Genomic DNA, 21,340 nt, shown 5'->3' with positions numbered 1-21,340 from the left:
CCAGTTGGAGGCCAGTCACTAGTGGCGTCCCCCAGGGCTCGGTGCTGGGGCCGGTCCTCTTTAATATCTTCTTCGATGATCTGGATGAGGGCATCGAGTGCATCCTCAGTAAGTTTGCAGATGACACCAAGTTAGGTGCGTGTGTCGATCTGCTTGAGGGTAGGAAAGCTCTGCAGGAGGATCTGGATAGGCTGCACCGATGGGCTGAGGTCAACTGCATGAAGTTCAACAAGGCCAAGTGCCGGGTCCTGCACCTGGGGCGCAATAACCCCAAGCAGAGCTACAGGCTAGGAGAGGAATGGTTGGAGAGCTGCCAGGCAGAGAAGGACCTGGGAGTGATGGTGGATAGTCGGCTGAATATGAGCCAGCAGTGTGCTCAGGTGGCCAAGAAGGCCAACGGCATCCTGGCTTGTATCAGGAACAGCGTGACCAGCAGGGCTAGGGAGGTGATCGTCCCCCTGTACTCAGCTCTGGTGAGGCCGCACCTCGAGTACTGTGTTCAGTTTTGGGCCCCTCGCTACAAGAAGGACATGGAGGTGCTTGAGCGGGTGCAGAGAAGGGCGACGAAGCTGGTGAGGGGCCTGGAGAACAAGTCCTACGAGGAGCGGCTGAGGGAGCTGGGCTTGTTCAGCCTGGAGAAGAGGAGGCTCAGGGGCGACCTTATCGCTCTTTTTAGGTACCTCAAGGGAGGCTGTAGCGAGGTGGGGGTTGGCCTGTTCTCTCACGTGCCTGGTGACAGGACGAGGGGGAATGGGCTTAAGTTGAGCCAGGGGAGTTTTAGGTTAGATGTTAGGAAGAACTTCTTTACTGAAAGGGTTGTGAGGCATTGGAACAGGCTGCCCAGGGAAGTGGTGGAGTCACCATCCCTGGAAGTCTTCAAAAGATGTTTAGATGTAGAGCTTAGGGATATGGTTTAGTGGGGACTGCTAGCATTAGGTCAGAGGTTGGACTCGATGATCTTGAGGTCTCTTCCAACCTAGAAATTCTGTGATTCTGTGATTCTGTGATATGTACCACTGAGGAGAGTACAGAGCAGAGGAACCAGTAGGTGGCCAGGTGAGCAGATTTAAAGCATAACTGACCCCCAAAGGCATTGTTGTCATCATGGTTAAATGAGGCTGGCCTGGGAAGCCTCAGATTCATGTTGACCTCACTTAACTCACCATCAGGACCAGCTATACCAGGATAATGACAGCCCCATTCTAGTACTGCACCTCTTGTATTGTTGATTAATGTTTTTGTTTGTTGGTTGGCTGTTTTTTGTTGTTTGGTTGGATGGTTGTTCTTTGTTGTTGTGGTGTTTTGTTTTTGTTTTTTGTTTATTTGTTTTTTCCTTTTAAGGTGAGGTACTATGTGCATCTATGAGCTCTCAGTTAACAAGGTCTGAACTGAGACAGAAATTTTATGTATTCTAAAGTAAAAGGCTGAGTCTGCTTGATACGTCATTGTTAGATCCTTAGATTATCTGACGTTAACAGAGTCAAGTTCCAGTGTGTCTATACAGCCTCTTGTTCTAAGTGTGTCGCTGCACTTGACAGCAATAAAGAGTGCTGGAAAGGTTGTTTTTGTGTTACAGAGACAGGGAGGTGAAAAGAATCATGCTGGGACACAAGGTCTCTCCTACAACAGCATTTCTGTTGCTACCTGTTGAATGGGAAATTAGAATGTCATAAAGTAAACAAATATTGCAGTAGAAAATCCCATCCACTTCAAAGCACAGCCATATGTTGAAATCAGACCTGAAATAACAAAGGTTCCATTATCTGTTAACCAGGAAACGCAGCAGAAATAAGCAAGAGTCAAACTGTTGTTTTGCAATGATCTGTATAGGAAAAAGTGCAAAGCACGAGTATCTGATGACTCGTAGACTTTGCAGAATAATTAAAGTATAAATCACCTAACAACAATCTAACTGGGAGAAATATTCTCTTGTGGCTCTCCAATTAAATTAAATTTAAATTAACAGCCTGAATAGATTGTTACAAAATATATAAACAGAAACAAAATCAGTAAAATTCAAAAGTCAAAAAATTAACTCATATGCTTTAGTGGCCTTCTCAGGCCAGAGTAAGTTAAATTTTCAGTGCTGTATTTATCTACATATTTGCAACGTGTGGGGATGTGGGAACAGTTAACACAGTTTCATTCTGCTCCAATGCACCAGGTAAAATGGCATTTTGGTCAGGTTCTCTGACAGAGTGGGTTCCTGGTAACAGCAGATCTGCATCTTGGCAGCAGAAAGGTTAGGATGTATGTTGACTAGATGCTTAAATGTATTGCTTTCTATAACAGATACTCCTTTCGTCACGGGCACATCAGTATATGTTAACTGTAGAGAAAACTTGTCAAAAATGCACAGTTTCCATTAAGTGTTAGGGATAATTTAGGCCTCTTGCCCTTTTAACATTTGCAAGTCAAACTGTTTTCGTTAGCTCAGGCTTTAGTTATTTTAACTCCAGATAGATGAGTGAGATTTTTCCAAATCTTGTCGAAACTTGAAGAAATTCCTGAACAGAACAGCGTCTGAAGAGAAACAACCTCAAGACTGTTTCAAAATGACTGCTGCGTGGGTGAGAATTGGCAGGCCCGGTCGTGTGCCCCGCTGGGTGGGAGTCAGAGCGCAGGCTGAGCACGCTGCCAGGCGCAGCTCGAGCTCCTCCGCAGCCTTTCATGAATGAACTTCGGGAGTTTTTTTATGAATGGGCGCTCCGTCCTTGAATGAACACCCGAGCGCCGCGAGCTGATTGGCCCCGGCGGATAAAGCCACGCCCACTCCCCCCTGGCTGAGGCCCTGCGCGAGCTGCGATTGGCGGGCGTGCCCGGCGCAGGGCTTCATTCAGGGAGTCAATGAAACAAAGGAGCGGGGAGCCGGGCCGGGCGGGCGGCGATGCGCCAATGGGAGCCCGGCCCCGGGCTCACGGCGGCCTGAGCGGGCGGGCGGGGCTGCCCCGGGCTCCGCATGGGCCGGGAGGCGCCGCCGCCACCACCGGGTGAGGCTCGTCCCGGGGGCTCGTCCCGTTCACGCTGGGGGGGCTCGTCCCGGCCAGACGGCCTCGCTCCCGCCTCGTTGATTCAAGTTTGGGGAGCGGTGAGGAGCCCCCCACCGGGTATAGGGTTCCCCCCACCCGGTGTGGGCTGGCCTCGGCAGGTGCGGGAGGCTCGGCTCGTTGTTAGTTTAACCCCCGCCGTGCCTCTGCCCCCCCCTCAGGTGCCCGCCGAGAGCAGGCAGCTCCGCGGAGGTAGCGCACGGGCGGCAGGATGAAGGGGTACCTGGACCAGCAGGTGCCTTTCACCTTCCCGCAGGTGAGTGGCGGCTCCGCAGGGCGGGGGGTGGGAAGGGTTTTTGGGGTCTGGGACGGGAGAGCCCCCGCTCAGAGCTCCCCGCACTGATCATCTCCACCCGCAGCAGCCGCCCGGCCATGCGGGGCCCGGGTGCGGGGCTCCGGAGGGCGCTGGGAAGAGCCCCGTGGAGCCGGGCTTGCCTCCGGTGCAGGATTCGGAAGGTAAGGGGGGAGGTGGAGGGGAGGTTGGGGGTGTTGAAGGCTTCTGGGCAGGGAGCAGGTCCTCCCCCTGCGCCTCCGCCCCCACCTCCCCGTCCCGCCCGGCATCTCCGCCGCTGGAGCATCCTGCTGTCCCTCCCCAGCGCTCCACTGAGGAACCCTCTCGCTTTTCGTGCAGACCTCTTCCAGGACTTGAGCCAGTTCCAGGAGACTTGGCTGACAGAAGGTAGGCTCCTTCCCCTCGCTCTGTTTTGGTTTGTTCGGCTCTCGCTCGTTCGTCTTTCGGTGTTTGTTCTGCTCCTTCGCTTCGTTTGCCTAGCTCCAAACGCTGAGTGTTTTTTTTTTCAGACTTGCCAACCTCTGGGCTGTGTAAATGAAGAAGCATGAATCACACTATTGTGCTGGGTATTTGCTTATGAATGGAACTTGGCTGTTAGCCCGTTTTCCTGGTTACAATTTTCGTTTCAGCCTCTACTTGTTACTGGTTTGATTTTATGTTAATTTTTTGCTTATCTTTGTTGGTTGCCAAAATATTGATATTTTCTTAAACAAACAATAATCTGTTATTTTAATTCGGGGAACAAGGTGCTTTTCTTAGTTGTTTTTTTTTTTTTTTTTTTTTTTTTTTTTTTTTAAAGATAATTCTCTGAAAGGATCTTCCTGGAGTTTGTCTTTCTACATGCTGCTCAGTTTGAAGTCTAAATTGTTTTGCCTTTTGATTTCAAGGAAGAGGAAACTTCAAGGTCCAGGGAGTGCCGTTAATTCAAAGTGAAAGTGGTTCTAAACGGCATAATGAATTTGTTCTGATTCCAGGATTACAAATGATCCCTTTTCTAGAAGAATTCAAAATGTATCCTCAAGTACAGACTTTTGATAAACATAAGAGAGCTTAATGCATCTAGGTACTTAACAAATATTTAACAATAGTATGAAAACATGCATGGCATTTTGAGCAGGTTTTTTTCCTTGAATTCTTCAACAAGTGAGGGACAAACCTGTCAAACAGTTTTCTGTATTTTTTTTCTAAAAACCTTCAAAAAGGTAGTAACCTAAGTAAGGTTAGTAAGAAAAAAAAAGTGTTTTACATTCTTTTCAAATTCAAATGAAATGTCATTGATCAGGCAGCATTCAAGGGTGTGAGGACTGTAAGGATGCAAAAGGAATTATCTGGAGGCTCCTCTGCGATTTAAGCAATTTGCTAATTTGGAGCAGAAAAATAGGTATTAATTGCTGATCATTTATTAGATCTGCGGAGTGTGCATGCTTGCTTGAGACCGGTTTCTCTTAAATCTTCAAAAACCTTGAGATGCCGATGAGACTTGTTTGCCTCAGTCAGATTCTGGTAGACTTTCAATTTTAGACTTTCCAATATTTTTAAATAGCTCCTTAATCCAAACAATTTGCACACAATCACTACGATACAACTGTCAGTAGCAGAGTGTTTGTAGAATGAATTCACCAGCACCCTGGGTGAAGAGAAGGTCATCCCAGGGTCTTGTAGCACCGAACGGAGAAAGAGAACCTGCTGTCCTGTGACTGAGAAATTGTAATGCAAACCTTAGAAGAAAAGTAGCAGCACAAAACTGTATTTCCTATTGAATACCTTCCACTTCTGGGAAGAAATCTTTAGTGGCTACTGGAGTGGAAGGAACTCTGGATTCTCCAAACAGCTCTGCTCTTTGCTTCCTGTCAGTGAATGGACTTTAGCTCCCTGAGTTCCTACCTTCTCGCTTGATCTTTAGAAGTATTAATGCTTTGTAGCATCCTTTGTTCAAAGGATTTCAGGAACTTTGCCACTTCCTGTATTTTTTTTTTCTTTGCAATACATCTGTCAATTATGCATTGCAGTCTTGATTTTCCGATTGGGATAGCTGAGTCCCAGAGCATCCCAACAGCTTGCCAAAATCACACGGCTCCGAATGGGCTCCAGGTTTCCCATTACCTGCTTTTGCGCCATAAACATGAAGAGCAATACCCTCCCCACAGCAGTCAGTGCTTCATAAAACTTAATGAGATTTTTTGATGAAAATGCAGAGAGATTTCTTGAAATTACTAATGAATCTTCAGAGCTGAGAAGACAAGATTTTAATAGGGACAAAATTAAATGAGGGTAGAGTCCAGAAGTAATGATCATTAAACTATGGTAGATACAGAAGACTTCAGAGATGGGTTTGTAGCAGGGGTTAGTTTGGAAAGGTCACAATAGAATCTGGATAAAAAAAAAACTCATGGAAGGATATTGTTTTTTTGTTGTTTGTTTTTTCTGTTTTGGCAAGTAGAATTTCCATTTCCATATCTTTTTGTCTTTATTAGATTAAAAATCCAGGGTGACTGCAAGAGAAACACTTGACTTTCTAGAAACTGGCTGTTGCAATGCAAGAAATGCCCAGTGATGATAGCTATTGCATGCTTTCAGAAAATAGCAAGTGGGTTTCTTATACAGCTCATCGCATCCGGTCATAGTCAAAGTGAGATTTTTGAGGAAATTCAGTGTGTGTTTTAATCATCTGATTTATGACTTTAGACTGCACGCATAGGGACCTATTTTCTCCCATGGTGATTCCCAGTTGCAGAATTTTAACCAAAAAAAAAAAAAGCCTTTTGAAGCAGGGTATTTAGCTTTTTTGTCTATTTTATTTTATTCTATCTTACAGTTACTTTTAAATTAAGGGGGAAAAAATAGGAAGGAAGCAAATATTAGATACAAATTTACAACAAACATTCCGCCATATGCAAAATATTAATAAAACTTCAACCATGTATACACTTGAGTATATATGTATGAATATATTTTTGTGTATATGTGCGTATGATTTCATTCTTGGGGGTATCTTTGTTAGCTTTTTAGAGTATTTTAACAGTAGCAATTAACACCTGATTTCACCTTTGCATAAAACACTATCTGCAGATAGATGGCTCTAAAAAGAAACAGATGCTTAGAAAACCCTAGGCCTTGTTACTAAAATTCTGAAGTCCTCATCTACACCATTTTAAGCAGAATTTGTTAGAATGTGATGTGGAGCTGGCAGCTGCACAGAAGTGATTCTTTGAGTGAGGTTGTCAGCAATGCAATGGGCAGTAAGCTGAGAAATCCAAACTCAGCTCCTGTGATGTGATCCCTGTTATTTCTCCTATTTTGATGTCACTTTTTCAAGGTAGTTCATAATTCCTTTTATGTAGGTTTGCTTCTGTTCCCCTCCTTTTACCACTTATGGTTCCCATTAGTTGTCATATAGGTTATTTTAAGGAGCAGTGAGAAGAGCTTGGCTCCTTCCATTCCAATCCGCAGCCTGTCGTTAGTGCAGTATTATTCCCTGAGGTTTATTTTTGGCTTGTCTTGTCTAGCTCAGCTTCACATGACTGAGATTACTGGGCTTCCATTCCTCATCTCCCCTTACTTTGACTACCTCACCTTTGCTTTAGAGCTAAGTGCAGTATTTTTGTTTGCATTGCAATATCCCAAACTGGCTCCGCTATGAACTAACAGCGACGTTATTTTCAGCCATAGTTTCTGAGAGATTTTGTGAAATAAGCATCTGCTGCAAAGTTCTCCCTTCCCTGCAATTAAAGGGACATAAAAGTAATTGTTGGAAGTAATAAAATATTATTGTAACGCGACACGTGCTGTGGTTAAGGGTTCTCTCTATGGCAATTTCTCCCAGAGCCTGCCTAGGTGCTCAGTTCTTTGTCAGGTCTGAATTCACCACGTCAGCTGCTATCTCTGGGTAGTGGAGGGCTGCTCTGGGGGTGGACTGAAGCCATCTGAGCTAAGGAAAGAGAGGAGCAAACCATCTTGTAGGAGGGTGTAAGCGTGCTGGGTTGTATTTATGGTTGAAAAATCTGCAGGAATTGTTTCCTCTGCAAATGTGCAAGGGCAGAGCTGATTAATGCTTCACTTGGCAAACGAGGGAAGCAGAAACTGGAGAACATGCGTAGCTGGCTTCTGTGAAACCAGAAGAGCTAGTAACCAAAATAAACAGACCAGCACTAGCTGCATGTACCAAAATGACTTAATTCCTATTCTAGCATTTGATTTTGCGTTACAATAATCTGTCAAGGGCACCTGTGCATCTTGCAATAAAACTTTTCCATCTTCTGGGCTGTTTCAGTATGTTTTAATTCCCTGTTCTGAAATGGCTTCAAGGCAACCCAGGCATGGGCTAAGGCCACCTCGAGGTAGGTGATCCATGAACAGGCTGATCAAAGCTGGAGCTGAGAAAAGGCAGGCAGCTGCGTGTAGGCAGGTGAGCAATTTCGTATTCCAGTGGAATATGGAATTCCAATATTTTAATTCCAGTATTTTAAAATAAGTATTTAGTCCGAAGAATGATGAAGTACACAGGGGAAGACTTTCCTCATGTCTCTGATGTCGATGCTATGGGAATCTCTCGCCAGCTTTTTTTTTTTTTTTTTTTTTTTTTTTACAGCTTTAGCAAAGTCTAGTCGTGGAAATCAGAATTACTAAATGTGAACCCCTGGCTCGCCCAGTGGCATCAAACTACAGACAGCGCACTTGTGACTTCATGCCACAAGCCTCTCCAGTTTGGCTCCAGGAGGCTTTAGGCCTGAAGCTTCCCAACATCATTGAGATGCTAATGTTGTTAACGATTTATCACCCTCAGCAACATCTTGTAGGGGGTGTGCTGCTGCCAGGTGAACGGGGCCTCTGCAGGCTTTCAGCTGTCTTTTAGACAGTCTTGGAAATTCCAGCAAGGTTTGAGAAATCCGAGTGTTCTTGGAGTGGTGCTACCAGTGCTGTCGACAGGGCAGAGGCTTTTAGAAATAAGCTTTACAGCACTGATCACTGGGAAAATAGCAGTGCTTTGCAGTCAGGCTTGCTCTTACATTTCCCACTTACAAAATCATACACACATGCAAGGCATTATTTATAATTTCTCTCTCCTGGTACCAGGTTATATTATTATTATTATTTTCTTCTGAAATATTCTCTTTCTGCTGATCTACATACTGTAGCCTATTCTGCTAGTGCCAACCTATCCACTGCTTCTGGAGCTACTGAAAGGATTGTTTCTGTTGAAGCCATAGATGTTCCCCATGCTCAGCGCTTTGGCATAACCCTGCCAAATCTATCAGCTGGTAATTATTTTCCCCCTGCTAAATGCTTAAAAATCTCTGCATATTATGTTTCTAAGGAAAAATGTGAGCCTTGAGCTAATAAACCCGGTGTCCTTTTTCTCTCCAAGGTAAGAGACCAAGAAAGTGGCAGGCTGATGCAGCACAACTGCAGGCAGAGGAATGGGATTCATTAATCCCAGAGGGAAAGTAGCCTTAGTCACTAAAGTGCATCCCCGCGGAAAGCTCAGATCTTTCCTGCATAGACTTATTTCTACCTTACTGTTAATTACACCGCGCAAAGTGCCAAATCTAATTCTCCTCTCTCTCTCCCTCCCCCGGCAGCTCAGGTTCCAGACAGCGATGAGCAATTTGTGCCTGACTTCCATTCAGAGAACCGTAAGTAGCGCAGGGGCGACGGGCGGACGCTGCATCTCGGTGCATCTCTGGGGAGAAGGGCAGGAGACACTTCACCCAAAGGGATATGTAAATGCAACACGCAGGCATTGAGGCTGCAGTGCTCCTTCCTGCATTGTTGTGACAGACAAGACACAAAAAAAAAATGCTAATTGTCCCCACCTAGACAATGTAAAGGTATGTGTGTGGTGGGAGCTACCAGTCCCTTATGCTGAGTGCTTCCAGCAGATGTCTTGGTTAGGGTGTGTGTGAATTATTAGCTATCCCTGAAGAGCATAGGAAGTGCATTAGTATGATATTCAAAGGCAGAATTTGAGCGATTGCCCCCCAGAGCAAAAGGAAGGGGGCTGTACGTGGAATTCCAGGTGCTGTACATGGGATTCCAGGTGCTGCGTGTCCCCGGGTGCTGCTCTGGGGCTCACCTGCGTGGCCTCTGGCTGAGCTCATGCTGCCAGCACGGCCTCTCCCTGCCCCGAGGAGCCATCTGTTGAAAACACGGCACATGTTTGCACAGGGGCGTGCGGAGCACACCGCAAACATTTGCTCTGAGAGCTGGGCAGAGCATTCACCTTGCAGAGGAGCTGAGCGTTGCGCAGGTCCAGGCGTGGATCTCGGAAAGTTCCCCGCTGGGGCTGTGCAACAATTTCTGCTCTTCTCACGCTGGGCCTGCTTCAGCCGGTCCTTGCAGGGTGCTGCCAGCTCAGCTGGAGCCTGGTGCTGAGCTGACCAAGCCTACACACTTGAAATTAATCCAGACCGTTCGAAATAGCTGCGGGAACCCAGAGCCTCAATTTCAGCGGCGTGTCGGGGCTGTGAGAAGATGCTTCCCCATCCTCTGGGCACGCACGCCTGGCAGCACAGGGAGCAGAGGTGCTCCTTTAAAGCTGCTGCAGTCAATTTTGCTCTCCCATGCCAATGCCCTTCTCTGCCTGGGGCGCTTTTCCCTGTGAAAACCAAAATGAAGCACTTTGATGCGGTGTTCTCGCCTACCTCCTTCCCCGCCTTGGCTCTGGCGTGCTCTCTGAGTCATACAGCTTGTTTCTTCCTCTCTTTGACCTAGAACTGAGGAGAGGGCTGCTCCCATGTTTCACTCCGAATGAATGAGCCAGTTGTAATGCGATAGCCTGTTCCAGCTATTAGGGGCCGGAAAGAATTGGCTGCTCCTAGCACATTTAGCTTCTCGAGGCTTCAATGGAGCTCAGTGTACTGGACAGAGCTTTTTTTTTTTTTTTTTTCTTTCCAAAGCCTCAGCCAAAACATCAGCATTTTTAGATGGGTTCTGTCCATCCCTTTACTCTGCATGCTGAAAAGAGCTGCTCAGAGCTGGCCGTGGGAGCCCCTTGTCCCTGAGGAGGAGCAGGAGCCAGAAGCAGGATGAGGCTCTGGTCTCTTATGGATGGATTTATTCCTACTGATTGTGCTGGGCTGTTTGGAGCCGTTTGGGTCCTGGTGCGATGCAGAGAGTGAAGATGGGCTTTCCTGGGGTAGGCTGAATCCCAAGGCAGGCAAAAGGAGTCAGACTTGTGGTTTGTTTTTTTCCTTTCTTGCTGAGAAAAACTATTTTGGGGAGGTGTGTTGGCAAACTGAAGTGGCCAGACCCTCCTGTGCTGAGAGAGGCAGCAGCATTTTTGCTAGCAGCCTGCTACGGCGCTTCTGAAGGGGCAGAGCGGATTTGCTGGGAGCAAGAGCTGTCCTGAGGGTGGCTGCTGCTCATACGGCTTGGGTTAGTGCTGAAAGAAACCCAGCAAAAGTATGAGGTATTTGCAGCTCAGGATGTGACCTTCCACCCTTGGAACTGTAATCACAGCTCTGAGCATCCCACTCCTCGTAAGCAGCGTTGTGTCAGCTCGAGAGGTGGGAGTAAACTGGCAAACGGGGACTGCAACGAGCCTTAGAAAGAGCTTACGGTTTTGATTTGGAGGACAGACCTCTCCCTTGTTTGAGAAACAAGCCTAGACCTGTGCACCTTTCTGGGGTTACTCTTCTTTCCTTCCCAAGTGTCAGCAGCCTCCTAACTGCAGTAGCAGAGCCCAGAGGCAAAGGCAGAAGATGCTTACCGTGTGCCCTGCAGCCAGGATGAGGTTTTCTGATGAACTAGTGAGGGAAGTTTTGCTCCCTGCTGGATTTAATTAAGCACAAGAAGTAACAATACCCACATCCTGGTGCTGTAAACTGCAGCCCACGTTTGTTATTCATGAAATTCTAACCAGCCCAGAAATATTCCTCCTCCTTGCACCAGGAGGGAGGCTGTGGAGAGGACCTGCAAGCCGCTCTTCCAGCTTGGAGGTGGCTTCTGGTGAAAGTGGGGACTTGGAAGTCAGGCTTCTGCTTTGTACTCTGCTCTAACACTGATGCAGCTCTTCTGGAATAGCTAATATCAAATAACGTATAATAATATATCTGTATAAGTTGGTTAGTGCTTCTGGAAATGCTACTTTCGTGAAGTGTCTGCGTGCAAGGCAGTCTGGTGACAGCCTGTAATAGGATGCAATGTATATAATGGTATTTTCCCATGGAAGGCTTTCAGCTCATTAGCTTTGTCTGCAAAAACCTTCACTTATTGTCCTACAAGACGAACTATGCTATCAGGAAATCTGTAGCGCAACATCATAGAAGTATGTTGTACCTTAATGCGGCGTTCCGTGGTAATGCTGCCCACAAGATGTGATTGCCAGGTGTGTTAATAAAGGAGCACTTTGCATAACACAAACCAAAGCTTTGCTTTTGTGGGCTCAAAAAAAACAGATATAGGCACGCTACCCCTCGGGACTCTCTCCATAACCAAGAAAAGCTTCAACTGAATTTTTCACGTCTTCCCCCACAGTAGCTTTTCACAGTCCTCCTGCTAAGATTAAAAAGGAGCCGCAGAGTCCCTCCTCGGACCCCACGCTGTCCTGCAACCACAAGCAGCCATTCCAGTACCGCAATGGCGAGCAGTGCCTTTATGCCAGGTAACGCCGCTCCCCCAGGCGCCTATGGGGAACCGTTTCCTAAAACAAAGAGCTACCACCTTATCTGATGGGGTGGTGTCACCACCATCTGACCTGGCTGCTGGGTGAGGGGGGTGCGGTGCAGTACAGATCACCCTGGGGTTGGTATCTCCAGTGCGTGGGGTAGCCCGGAGCCATGGGGAGGGGATCTGGGCCAACACCTTCAGTTTTCCCTGTTACTGTCCTGTTGCTGAGAGCAATGTTGACTGCAGCACTGTAACGCTACCGTATCTGTTTGACTGTCCCAGTGCCTATGATCAGCCCAGACAAGTCGGAATCAAGTCCCCCGACCCAGGAACCCCGATACAGTCACCGCTCCAACAGTTCCCTAGACAGGACCGGAGCTTCCTGACCCCTGCGGGGCCACCCCACCCCACATCCAGCTGTGGATACCTCATCGAAAACAGGTGAGTTCCCGCTAGGAGGAGCAGCTGCTGGCCAGGCTTTGGTTGTTCAGAACAGGAGGGGCTGCAGCATCCGGATCCAAGTGCTCAGCTTCCAGCAACCTCAGGATCCCAGGGAAAAAAAAAACTAAAGCACCTGGGACCCACAGCTGCTGCTGCTGCCTGGGGTTTGAAGAGGAAGTCTTCAGCACTGAGCCCACCATGGCAAATGCCTGCTGCTGGGTCCCTTCCTTGCCCCATGCAGCTCCTCCAGCCCTCGTAACAAGCAAAACAAGGCAGCTTGCCCCCTCGAGCAGACCCCTTGCAGCTCAGAGGGCCAGGCAAGCAGCCATCCCATGGCCTCTCCCCTCTTCCAGCTCTGCCTACCAGCCGCCCGTGGAGATGTGCCGCTCCTTCCCCTCCTCGCAGGGCATGGCCCGAGAAGCCCCCGTTGGCTACCAGCGCCAGCTGTCCGAGCCCGGCCTCCAGTACCCTCCGCAGGGCTTCAAGCAGGAGTACCACGACCCACGGTACGAGCAGGCGAGCCAGGCAGGCAGCAGCTGCCAGTACCCAGCAGCCGTGGTGGTCAAGCAGGAGCAGGTGGACTACGTGTACGACTCAGGTATAAACCAGGTTTTATCTTGTGGGGGTGTGTGGTCTGGGAAACTGGCTGTGGAGTAGGAAATGCAATTAATTTGGACTGCTTAGAGTGCCCAAGAGAAGCTTGGGACGTTCACTCTCCATACAATGTTTGCAGATAACAAACATGGAAAATGATCATGCAATGCCATGCCTCATCTCAGCCAGGCTGGATCGCTGTGTTAATAAATAATGGCAATTCCATTTCCATTAATGGAACCAGCCCTGGCTTCTTGGCTGGAGCCCTGACTCCTGCAATCTCTAAAAACACTTTGGCACCTGGCCAGCCCAATGCATTTGGGAGGTTTGGACAGAAATCTTGCATTCTTAGATATATTTTTATCTGGTCAGATAATGCTGATCGTTCTGGTTAGATTCCAAAGATGAGCCCTTAAAGGAAAGGAGCTTGTTCATGGGGGTTGGCTGAACTTACTGAAGGACTGGCAGAGAAAGTGGAGCTGGGGCTTCTGCCTCAGGCACATGAAAAGGTACAGCAAAGGAACCAGCTTGCCCTATTAACAAGAAAACCTGGAGCAGAGGCTCCAGGTTTGTGTTGCCCAGTTCCACTATTTGGATTATGCCTGGTGCACATTACAGATGTGCAAACAAATGCACAGGAATGGACATAAGGAGAGAAACTTTCTCCTAGCTCAAGGTGGTTGGAGGACAGTTCATGCCATGTAACTTAGGAGCTTGAAACTCCCTTATGCATTTGTATTTAATCTAATGTTATGGGGTGGTCTCATTATTCATGTAAATGTCAAAAGCTTATGAAGGACTTGGATTCAGTAAAAACACCCCCAGGGGAGTAGACTTCACACGATACTATGCAGTGTATAAAGGACTTTTTTCTTGCTTTAAATTTACCTTTGTATTTCTCCCCGTTCATGTCTCATAAGAGACCTCACAAACAGAGGAACACAGAGATGAATCTCAACACTATTTCTCCTCACTTCATATGGATGTCAGTCAGAAACCATAGCAGTGACTAGGTAAAAGCCCCTAAACCTGATGAATTAATGTGCTGGAGAGCGCTGTGCAGTGAGCTCCACCACCAGCCACTGAAGTTTCTCTCTCACGACACTAGAAACGGAGGAGAGGGTGTTCTGGTTTTGCAGAGAGTTTTGGCCTTGAGGGGGTTGTGTGGGCCGCTAGGTAGCAGAAAGAGAAAAGTGAGGTCAGCTTTAAAGGATTTACACTGAAAACCTTCTGTAAATGACAGCAGAAAGGAAGGAATCAAATATCTTGGAGCCCGTACAGAAAACCCATCTCGGATCCCTGCAGCAGGAGGTGACCTTCGAACCCCAGCAGAGGAGAGGGGCGCTGGGTGCAGGGGTTGTGCTGGGTGACCCCGAGCTGCGGCTCACGGAGCTGCCTGGCCCCGTGCCTCTTCCCTGAATCCCTGAATGGAGGCAGAGGAATTTCATTCACAAAATGGAGGCGTCGGGAGATGCAGCGCTCCCAGCCCGGCTGCCTGGGGATCAGCTTTCACTGCTGACAGCGGCTGCTGCTGGAAACCCGAGTGCTGCTCCCTACAGCAGCTCCCCGAGGGAGCTGGTGCCCCGTATGAGATAAACCTGCTCTGTTCTGACAAACAGATCCTAAAGTCTAAAACCAAAAGAGGCTGAAGAGACTCGGGTGGCTAACAAGAGCCTGGCCCCTTCCAAGGATGGGTGAGCATGGAGCTGGGGCTGAGCTGCCTCGTGCCGAGCCAACCTCCACCTGCTGCTTCCCATAGAAACAGGGCGCACAGAGCAAATAGCAGAGACTTCAGAGGATCACAATAGAAATAAAGTTTATAGTTCCCAAAATAGCTCTCTAGACACCAGAGCAATCAGGTAATTCTCTTACATTCCACGAGGGATAAATCTTATTTTTTTTCTGCAGACTTGTCCAAAGACTTGCTGCCCTGACATCGCTCGCCCAATAAGCTGTTCTAGAGGGAGCGTTGCTTCTGGTGTCCCGGTGTTTTAATGGACACTTTGAATTTGGTCACTTTAGCAGAAATAAATACTTGAAGAAAAAGCTCCCCCGAGAGTAAGGAATACATCGCTGCTGATACTACACTTTCACTGGGTCCTTCTGCCCAAACAGGGGAAGAAAATGTGCAAACCCCAAAGAATGCTTTTTTGAGAGTAGTTTATGATTGCAATAACGCACAGTCTGTCAGCTCAGAGTACCCTTCCGCCCTTAGCATCAGCAAAATGTCTGCTGAAGACAATGGCTTTACAGAGGAGCATAAAGGGTACGAGGTAAATCTTTCCAAAGCTCCCTGATACAGCTTCCATTTTGGCTGTGGACAGAAAATAAGTTTGTTTCAGAAAACGTGGGATTTGGAAATGAGATCTAGAGGATATAAATTACAGTGCCCAGGCAATGATACATACTGCACAGAGATCTTAAAAAGATCTGCTCGTTTGCAAACTTAGCTGAGAAAATGTACAGGCAAAAATAATCTGTCCAGGAGAACTCCCTGTCTTGATGGGAAGAAGCCAGGGAGATGTAAGATAGGAGATTTCTGAGCCACTGCCTGTAGAAAACATTCAGATGCTGCTGGTCTCCATTAATGCCTTTATAACACAGAGATAAAGCTTAGTTTGAGGTAATTGAGGGAGAGGAGTCATGCAAACCCAGCCTGCTGAATACATGACTATCTGAATACGTGAGGAACTCAGCGATTGTCATCCCTTCCCTGTGCCTCACTGCACTCTGCTGCTCCCCTGGCCCTGATGCCCTGTGTGGGTTTTTCTCTTTCAGGCTGCAGCTACGACAAGCAGATGAGATCCTTCTCTGATGACGTCTGCGTGGTTCCAGAAAAATTTGAAGGTCAGAGAAAGACTAACTTCTAGTTTTGCTGTAAGACAGGGTTATTCGGCATCCCTGCTAGCCGCTTGGCCGCTGTCCACGTGGTTCATTGCGCTGTGTTTTTGCAGGTGTGTTAGCTGTGGTTCATACTGCCCTTTTGGCATTTTGTGCTTTTTTTTTTTTTTTTTTAAGCAGCAAAGGCCTTCTGGCATCCGTAGCTTAATTGTGAGGGGCATCAGAGCTCCTCCTAGAAGAGCTAACGGTAAATTTGCTGCTCTGTTTTATGTGAACTGAAATGTTCTGGGTGCGTTTTTGTGAAATATGCTTTCTTTGCAACTTTTTTTTTTTTTTTTCTCTCCACGCTGTTACCCTTAGATACAGCTTGTTTCTCCTCCTCAGCAGGAGACATCAAGCAGGAGGTCGGAGGGTACCGGGAAGGACCTCCCTACCAGCGACGGGGATCTCTCCAGCTCTGGCAATTTCTTGTGGCTTTGCTGGATGATCCGACCAATTCCCATTTCATCGCCTGGACTGGAAGAGGGATGGAGTTCAAGCTGATTGAGCCAGAAGAGGTGAAACCTTCTAGCTTCTCCGCGGGCTCAGGGGAGCAGCTGCTGGTTCTGAGCATGCAAATTCCCTGGTGGTTTTCCTCTGTCCTGCGAAGGCTCCTGCCTCCCAGGGGTACTGGATAAACCCTGCAGCAAGCCCAGGTTTTTAGAAGAGGTCCAAACACCTGGGTGACACCCGTATCAGCTTGAACAAAGTCTGGCTGTAGGTTTAGGGTCTTGGCAGTGCAGTGGGCCAAATCACCCCGTCTCCACTTCCCAACACACGACACACTTCAGTCCCCAGCTCGCAGTGATCTGTGCTGTCTCCTCATGCTCCATGCCTGAGGCTGGCTGGCATCGAGGTTTGGGGTTTTGAACCCTACTGATCATGGAAGCTTTCATGAAAATCTGAAAGAAACCACGGCCTAGTCTAACGGTATTTTGGTATCAAAACTAATGTTAACTAAGGTGTCATTCTTAATGCCACCATGTTTAAAAAAAAAAAAAAAAAAAAATCCACCTGATGATGTCTAGGAGACTTTTGGAATTGTTTGTATCTGATCAGAGCTGCTTGTAGCCCTGTTCTTGCTGCATATCACCCTTTTGGGCACTTGCCAGTGCAGATGAGTTGTTTCGGTGGGCTGACCTGCTTACAAGAGATTCTTCGGCCTCGTGGACAAAGCTGAGCTCCACGTAGTGGGAGTAAGAGGCACGTTGTTCTTCCAGTGGAGGAGGGTTCCTGGTGAACTCATCTGATTCTTGCAGATCAAGCGTAGCACAGGATGAAGCAGTCCTTCAGCATCCTCAGGCTGTCAGAGTGCTGGAGGATGAGAAGTGGGGGCAGCAAAACCGAGCTCTGCAATGGCAGGAAAAATGTCTCTGCTTCAGTCTGAGTTCTGCTCTCCCTCTTGAAGAGCTGCTAGACAAATATTGAGCCTATTACTGAAATGTTAGAAGGGTTGCTATGTGCTTTGGCGTGGTCCTGCTCCTCAAAACAGAAACAGCTGGCTAATGGCCTTGTGCCCTTGGGCCGGGCTCTCAGACATCCACGTGCTTTGTGGCTTTGTCCTGCAGGTAGCCAGGCTGTGGGGGATCCAAAAGAACCGGCCAGCCATGAACTACGACAAGCTGAGCCGCTCCCTTCGCTACTATTACGAGAAGGGCATCATGCAGAAGGTCAGTTTGCAAAGCAAAGCCTCTCGTGAGGCTCTGATGGGTTTGCCGGGTGATTTTGCAAGCTTGCCCTGGTGCCACCCGTGTGCCTGCAGGATTCTCCTCTCTTCCCTGCAGGTGGCTGGGGAGCGCTACGTGTACAAGTTCGTGTGCGAGCCCGAAGCCCTGTTCTCTCTGGCCTTCCCCGATAACCAGCGGCCGACTCTGAAGGCAGACTTTGACCGGCAGATCAGTGAGGAGGACACGGTGCCTCTGTCTCACCTGGATGAGAACGCCGCTTACCTGCCGGACCTTGGGAGCCTCCCCCCGCAGCTTTATGGCAAAGGCTACACCTATTAGTGCTGCTGGGAGCCGGCTGCCACCCCCTGCTTGTGTATATAAGGAGATGTCTGGTTAGTATTCAATCCGTATAGGCATTTTCCCAGGCCAGCCTGAGGCTGCACTGAATGGTGAATACCTGCCACGGTCAGGAAAAGGGTTGGGGCAGATGCGTGGATAAACCAGCTGGCAGCTGACAGGGCTCCTGGGTGCTTGCAATGCCACCCTGGTGTTTGGCAGGATGGGACCAGGTCTCAGCGATGCAAACGTCTTCCGAGCAGGGCAGCCCCAGCTTCAGCAGCACCTCGGGTGGTTGCTGCCTTCTGCCAGAGCAAACTCTCCTGCTGAGCCCCTCTCTTTGGCGAGATGTTCTCCTGCTCAGCTTTTTCTCAGATGTGAGGATGCTACAGTGCTGCTGCTGGCTCTGCTCCTCCGGTCTTGAGCCTCTGGATGCCCTGTCCTCAGCAAGGGATGGTTCGGACCTGCACGGACTCACCTCTGCAAAGCCAGCCTTGCCTTCACCCCAGGTGGCTGCGCCACGGATCCGACGCCTTCCCTGTGGACTGCTCTGTGGGAACGGGGAATGCTCATCCTGTTTGTGCATGCTCCTGCCTCGTCACCTCCCTGCCCGTAATACTCCCTGCCAGGGCTGTCTGGTATGTTGGTGCTCTGTCTGAGCAAGGCAGCTGGAGACAGGGGCCAGGATGAGAGCGGGCATGGAGCACACAGCCCTGCTCCAGCACGGGGGAACTGCAGAGCTGCCTCGTGGTGTGTTTCTGGGGTGCAGGTCAAAGCCAATGTCACCGTCAGGTGGGGGGATTGCAGGAGGCAGCCAGCCCTGGGCCACCAGTCCCTCTGAGTGGCGTGGTTATTCCAGTCTGAACGATTTCTACAGCAGCCCTCGGGATCTGTGAAGACCTGGCAGGCTCCCGGGCTTGGCTGGAAAAGCAGCTGAGGCGAGAAAAGAACCTGGTGGGGCAAGTTAAGAAAGAGCTATACAAAGTGACCTAAACCAGAGTTCTTAAAATCTCAATTTAGACTTCACCACTGCAGGCGGTTGCCTGTTTGAAGGAAATTCAGCTGCGTCGGGAGGGCAGATATCTCTGCAGCCAAATGCAGCGTGTGCAGCTGAACCACTCTTTGCCCGTTTTTCCACAATACTGAAAATTTACAACGGGCACCACATCCCCAGTGAGATGTGCCACGCTTTTTAATTAGGTGCTCCGGCCGTGCGCCCAGCTAGACAAGGAGGAGTACACTGAACCCATACAAAAAAAAAAAAGAAAAAAGAAAAAAAGAAAAAAAGCTTTTTTCCCTCAGCTTTGGATTGACGTCCTCGCTGCTGAATACGGAGCCTTGCCAATGCCTGGAGAGAGAGGAAACTGTGTGTTGAGTGAAAGCCCCATTTCCCCCACTGCCTCACCCCTGCATGGCTAATGCCAGCCCTGCCAGCCTTGCTCCTGGGCCTGAGGCCAGGGAAAGCAGCTCTCCCTGCCCCAGACGAGGCCAGGGACGTGGGGCAGCCTCCTCTGCTGCTGCCTCCCTGTGCTCCTGGCAGCTCCTGGCCCTCCTCTGCCTTGCCCTGCTCCCACCAGGTGCCTCTGGTGTCCCAGAAGTGAGGGGGGAAAGGAACCCTGCCATTGGTATAATCTGCCTTTACTATTTATGAGTGTAAAAATACTATAATTAATAAATTGGTCTATGTCTTTGGCCAGCGGCCCTTCATTCAGCCCCTGGCTGGTCCTCCCTTCCCCTCTGTGCTGGGTTTGCCCAGCTTGCAGCCCCGGGTAGCTAAGCAAGAGCATAGGGAAGGGGGCTTACTCCTGAATTTTGGGGGTGTTCCAGAAACAAACGGTTCCCTCCCTGGATATCCTCCCAGGATTAACCCCATCCTAGCTGAAACTGGGACAGGGGCAGTCACCCTCACAGCCCAGCCTGAACGCTCCCCCGAAAACCCAACCTCTGGCTGCAGTGAGCCCATGCTCCCACCCTGACCACGCACCAACCACCGAGACGAGCTCTGTGGTTTTAATTAAAGAAATTGTTCCTTGCACATTGTCTCTGTCTTGAACCCACAGTTACACAGGCGTGGAGGAGCCCTGTCCTGCTGCATCTGCCTCCTTCCTCGAGGCAGGCAGATGTTTCCGAGGGAAGCGTTCGTGGTAATGAGAAGCCGACCTGTAGGTGTGGGATGGGCCCTGCTGTGTTACTCTCAGTCTCCAACAAATGCAGTTGGTAGCTTGTTTTGATCTGGCAGCTCTTTCTGCAGGATTCCCAGAGCATTTTGTGTTTGTTGTCTGCTATTCTTCAGGCTACCCTCTTGCCCAGCCAACCTTCCTTCCAGAAAGGGAATTTGAGGGGCTGATCCCCCTCTGCCTGAAATCGGAGCCCCACATTTTGCTCGGATCTGTCAAGTCAGTGCTCAGATCGATACCGCGCGGAGCAGTTCTGGGAATGGGTGAGATCAGGTTCTCAGAACTGAGGGGCGGTGACCTCGGAAGGGCAGAGATTGATAACATCAGCTCGGAGAGCACAGAGCCTCCCAACGCACCCTACTCCCCGTTCGGCATGCCAGAAGAGGCTGCTGCTGAGGGAAAGGTGCCGGTGGTGGCAGCCAAGTGTCACCAGGTCTTGTGCTGCTCCTGGAAGTGCTGGCCCCGTCCCATCACATGGGATTTATACAGCGTCGTCCCCCCAGTCACTCACATTCATGTCCCAAAGTTGCAATGACTGCTGCAGGCAGCGCTGCCCTGCCCTGACGTGTGTTTGGCACATCAGTGGCCGTGCCAGTACAGCACGCACATTGCCGCCCCCTCACTTCGGTGTCCCTTCCCCTTACAGATTCACAGCACAACTTTACTCCACATCAGACAGGGGGGAGAGGTAAGAAAGACAGCACTCTTCACAGAAAACCCTACAACGATGGGGTGCTGCTCCTAACAACACCAACACCTGGATGCAAACATACTGAATATTCTCCCTTTTTACTACAGTTCACTGATCATATTCAAGATTTCTCTGAGTGGCTTATTTCTCTCTGGTGCTTTGGGACCAGCTGGAAATAAATCCTCAGCAGTCCTTTCTTTCTAATGTCATTTTTTTCTAGCTTTTTTTTTTTTTTTCCTCCTCCCAACGTGCTTGCTGTTGTAACCGTGGCCTCGCTGTTACTCCACCGACAGCCACAGCACAGAGCCCAGCAGGACAAACCATAAATCCCTTACCCAGAACACGATGCAAAGTTCCTTTCTGGTCACAGTAAATAATTAACATGTAACATTACAGCACGTCCCAGATGGACCCTTCGCATCTGCTGTCAGGGGCAAAGGAATTAGCCCTAACAGGTTGCAAGTCGAGCTGAATCGTTCTGTGAACCACATCGACAGGGTTTTCTGATGCAATTTGTTGAGGCTGACCCAGTAAATATTTATATTGACAGATTTCATGCCCTGAAATAAGTACGAGTAGTGATAATGAAGGACGAGGGCAGCAGCAAT

The 21,340-nt window shown here is 49.0% G+C and overlaps 1 protein-coding gene across 3 annotated transcripts; it reads left to right on the top strand.

The window, feature by feature from the left end:
- Window positions 1-3,204: 3,204 nt before the first annotated feature.
- ETV4 (ETS variant transcription factor 4) lies at window positions 3,205-19,556 on the top strand. 3 transcript variants are annotated; one of them, XM_032202771.1, is made up of 11 exons: window positions 3,205-3,303; window positions 3,410-3,503; window positions 3,679-3,726; window positions 8,919-8,972; window positions 11,815-11,941; window positions 12,229-12,387; window positions 12,741-12,985; window positions 15,760-15,828; window positions 16,207-16,379; window positions 17,430-17,531; window positions 17,646-19,556. In XM_032202771.1, exons 1-11 carry the CDS (start codon window positions 3,259-3,261, stop codon window positions 17,865-17,867), a joined length of 1,338 nt encoding a protein of 445 aa, XP_032058662.1. In that variant the 5' UTR covers window positions 3,205-3,258; the 3' UTR covers window positions 17,868-19,556. The 3 variants fall into 3 exon arrangements, with proteins under 3 accessions (XP_032058662.1, XP_032058660.1, XP_032058661.1); XM_032202769.1 differs by having other exon boundaries at window positions 3,407-3,503; XM_032202770.1 differs by having other exon boundaries at window positions 3,206-3,303; window positions 3,407-3,503; window positions 16,210-16,379.
- Window positions 19,557-21,340: the final 1,784 nt, after the last annotated feature.

This window comes from Aythya fuligula, chromosome 24 (assembly GCF_009819795.1).
Source record: "Aythya fuligula isolate bAytFul2 chromosome 24, bAytFul2.pri, whole genome shotgun sequence".
Lineage (NCBI taxonomy): Eukaryota > Metazoa > Chordata > Aves > Anseriformes > Anatidae > Aythya > Aythya fuligula.
The sequence above is the reverse complement of the archived record's forward strand: the minus strand, read 5'-3'. Positions and strand labels throughout refer to the sequence as shown.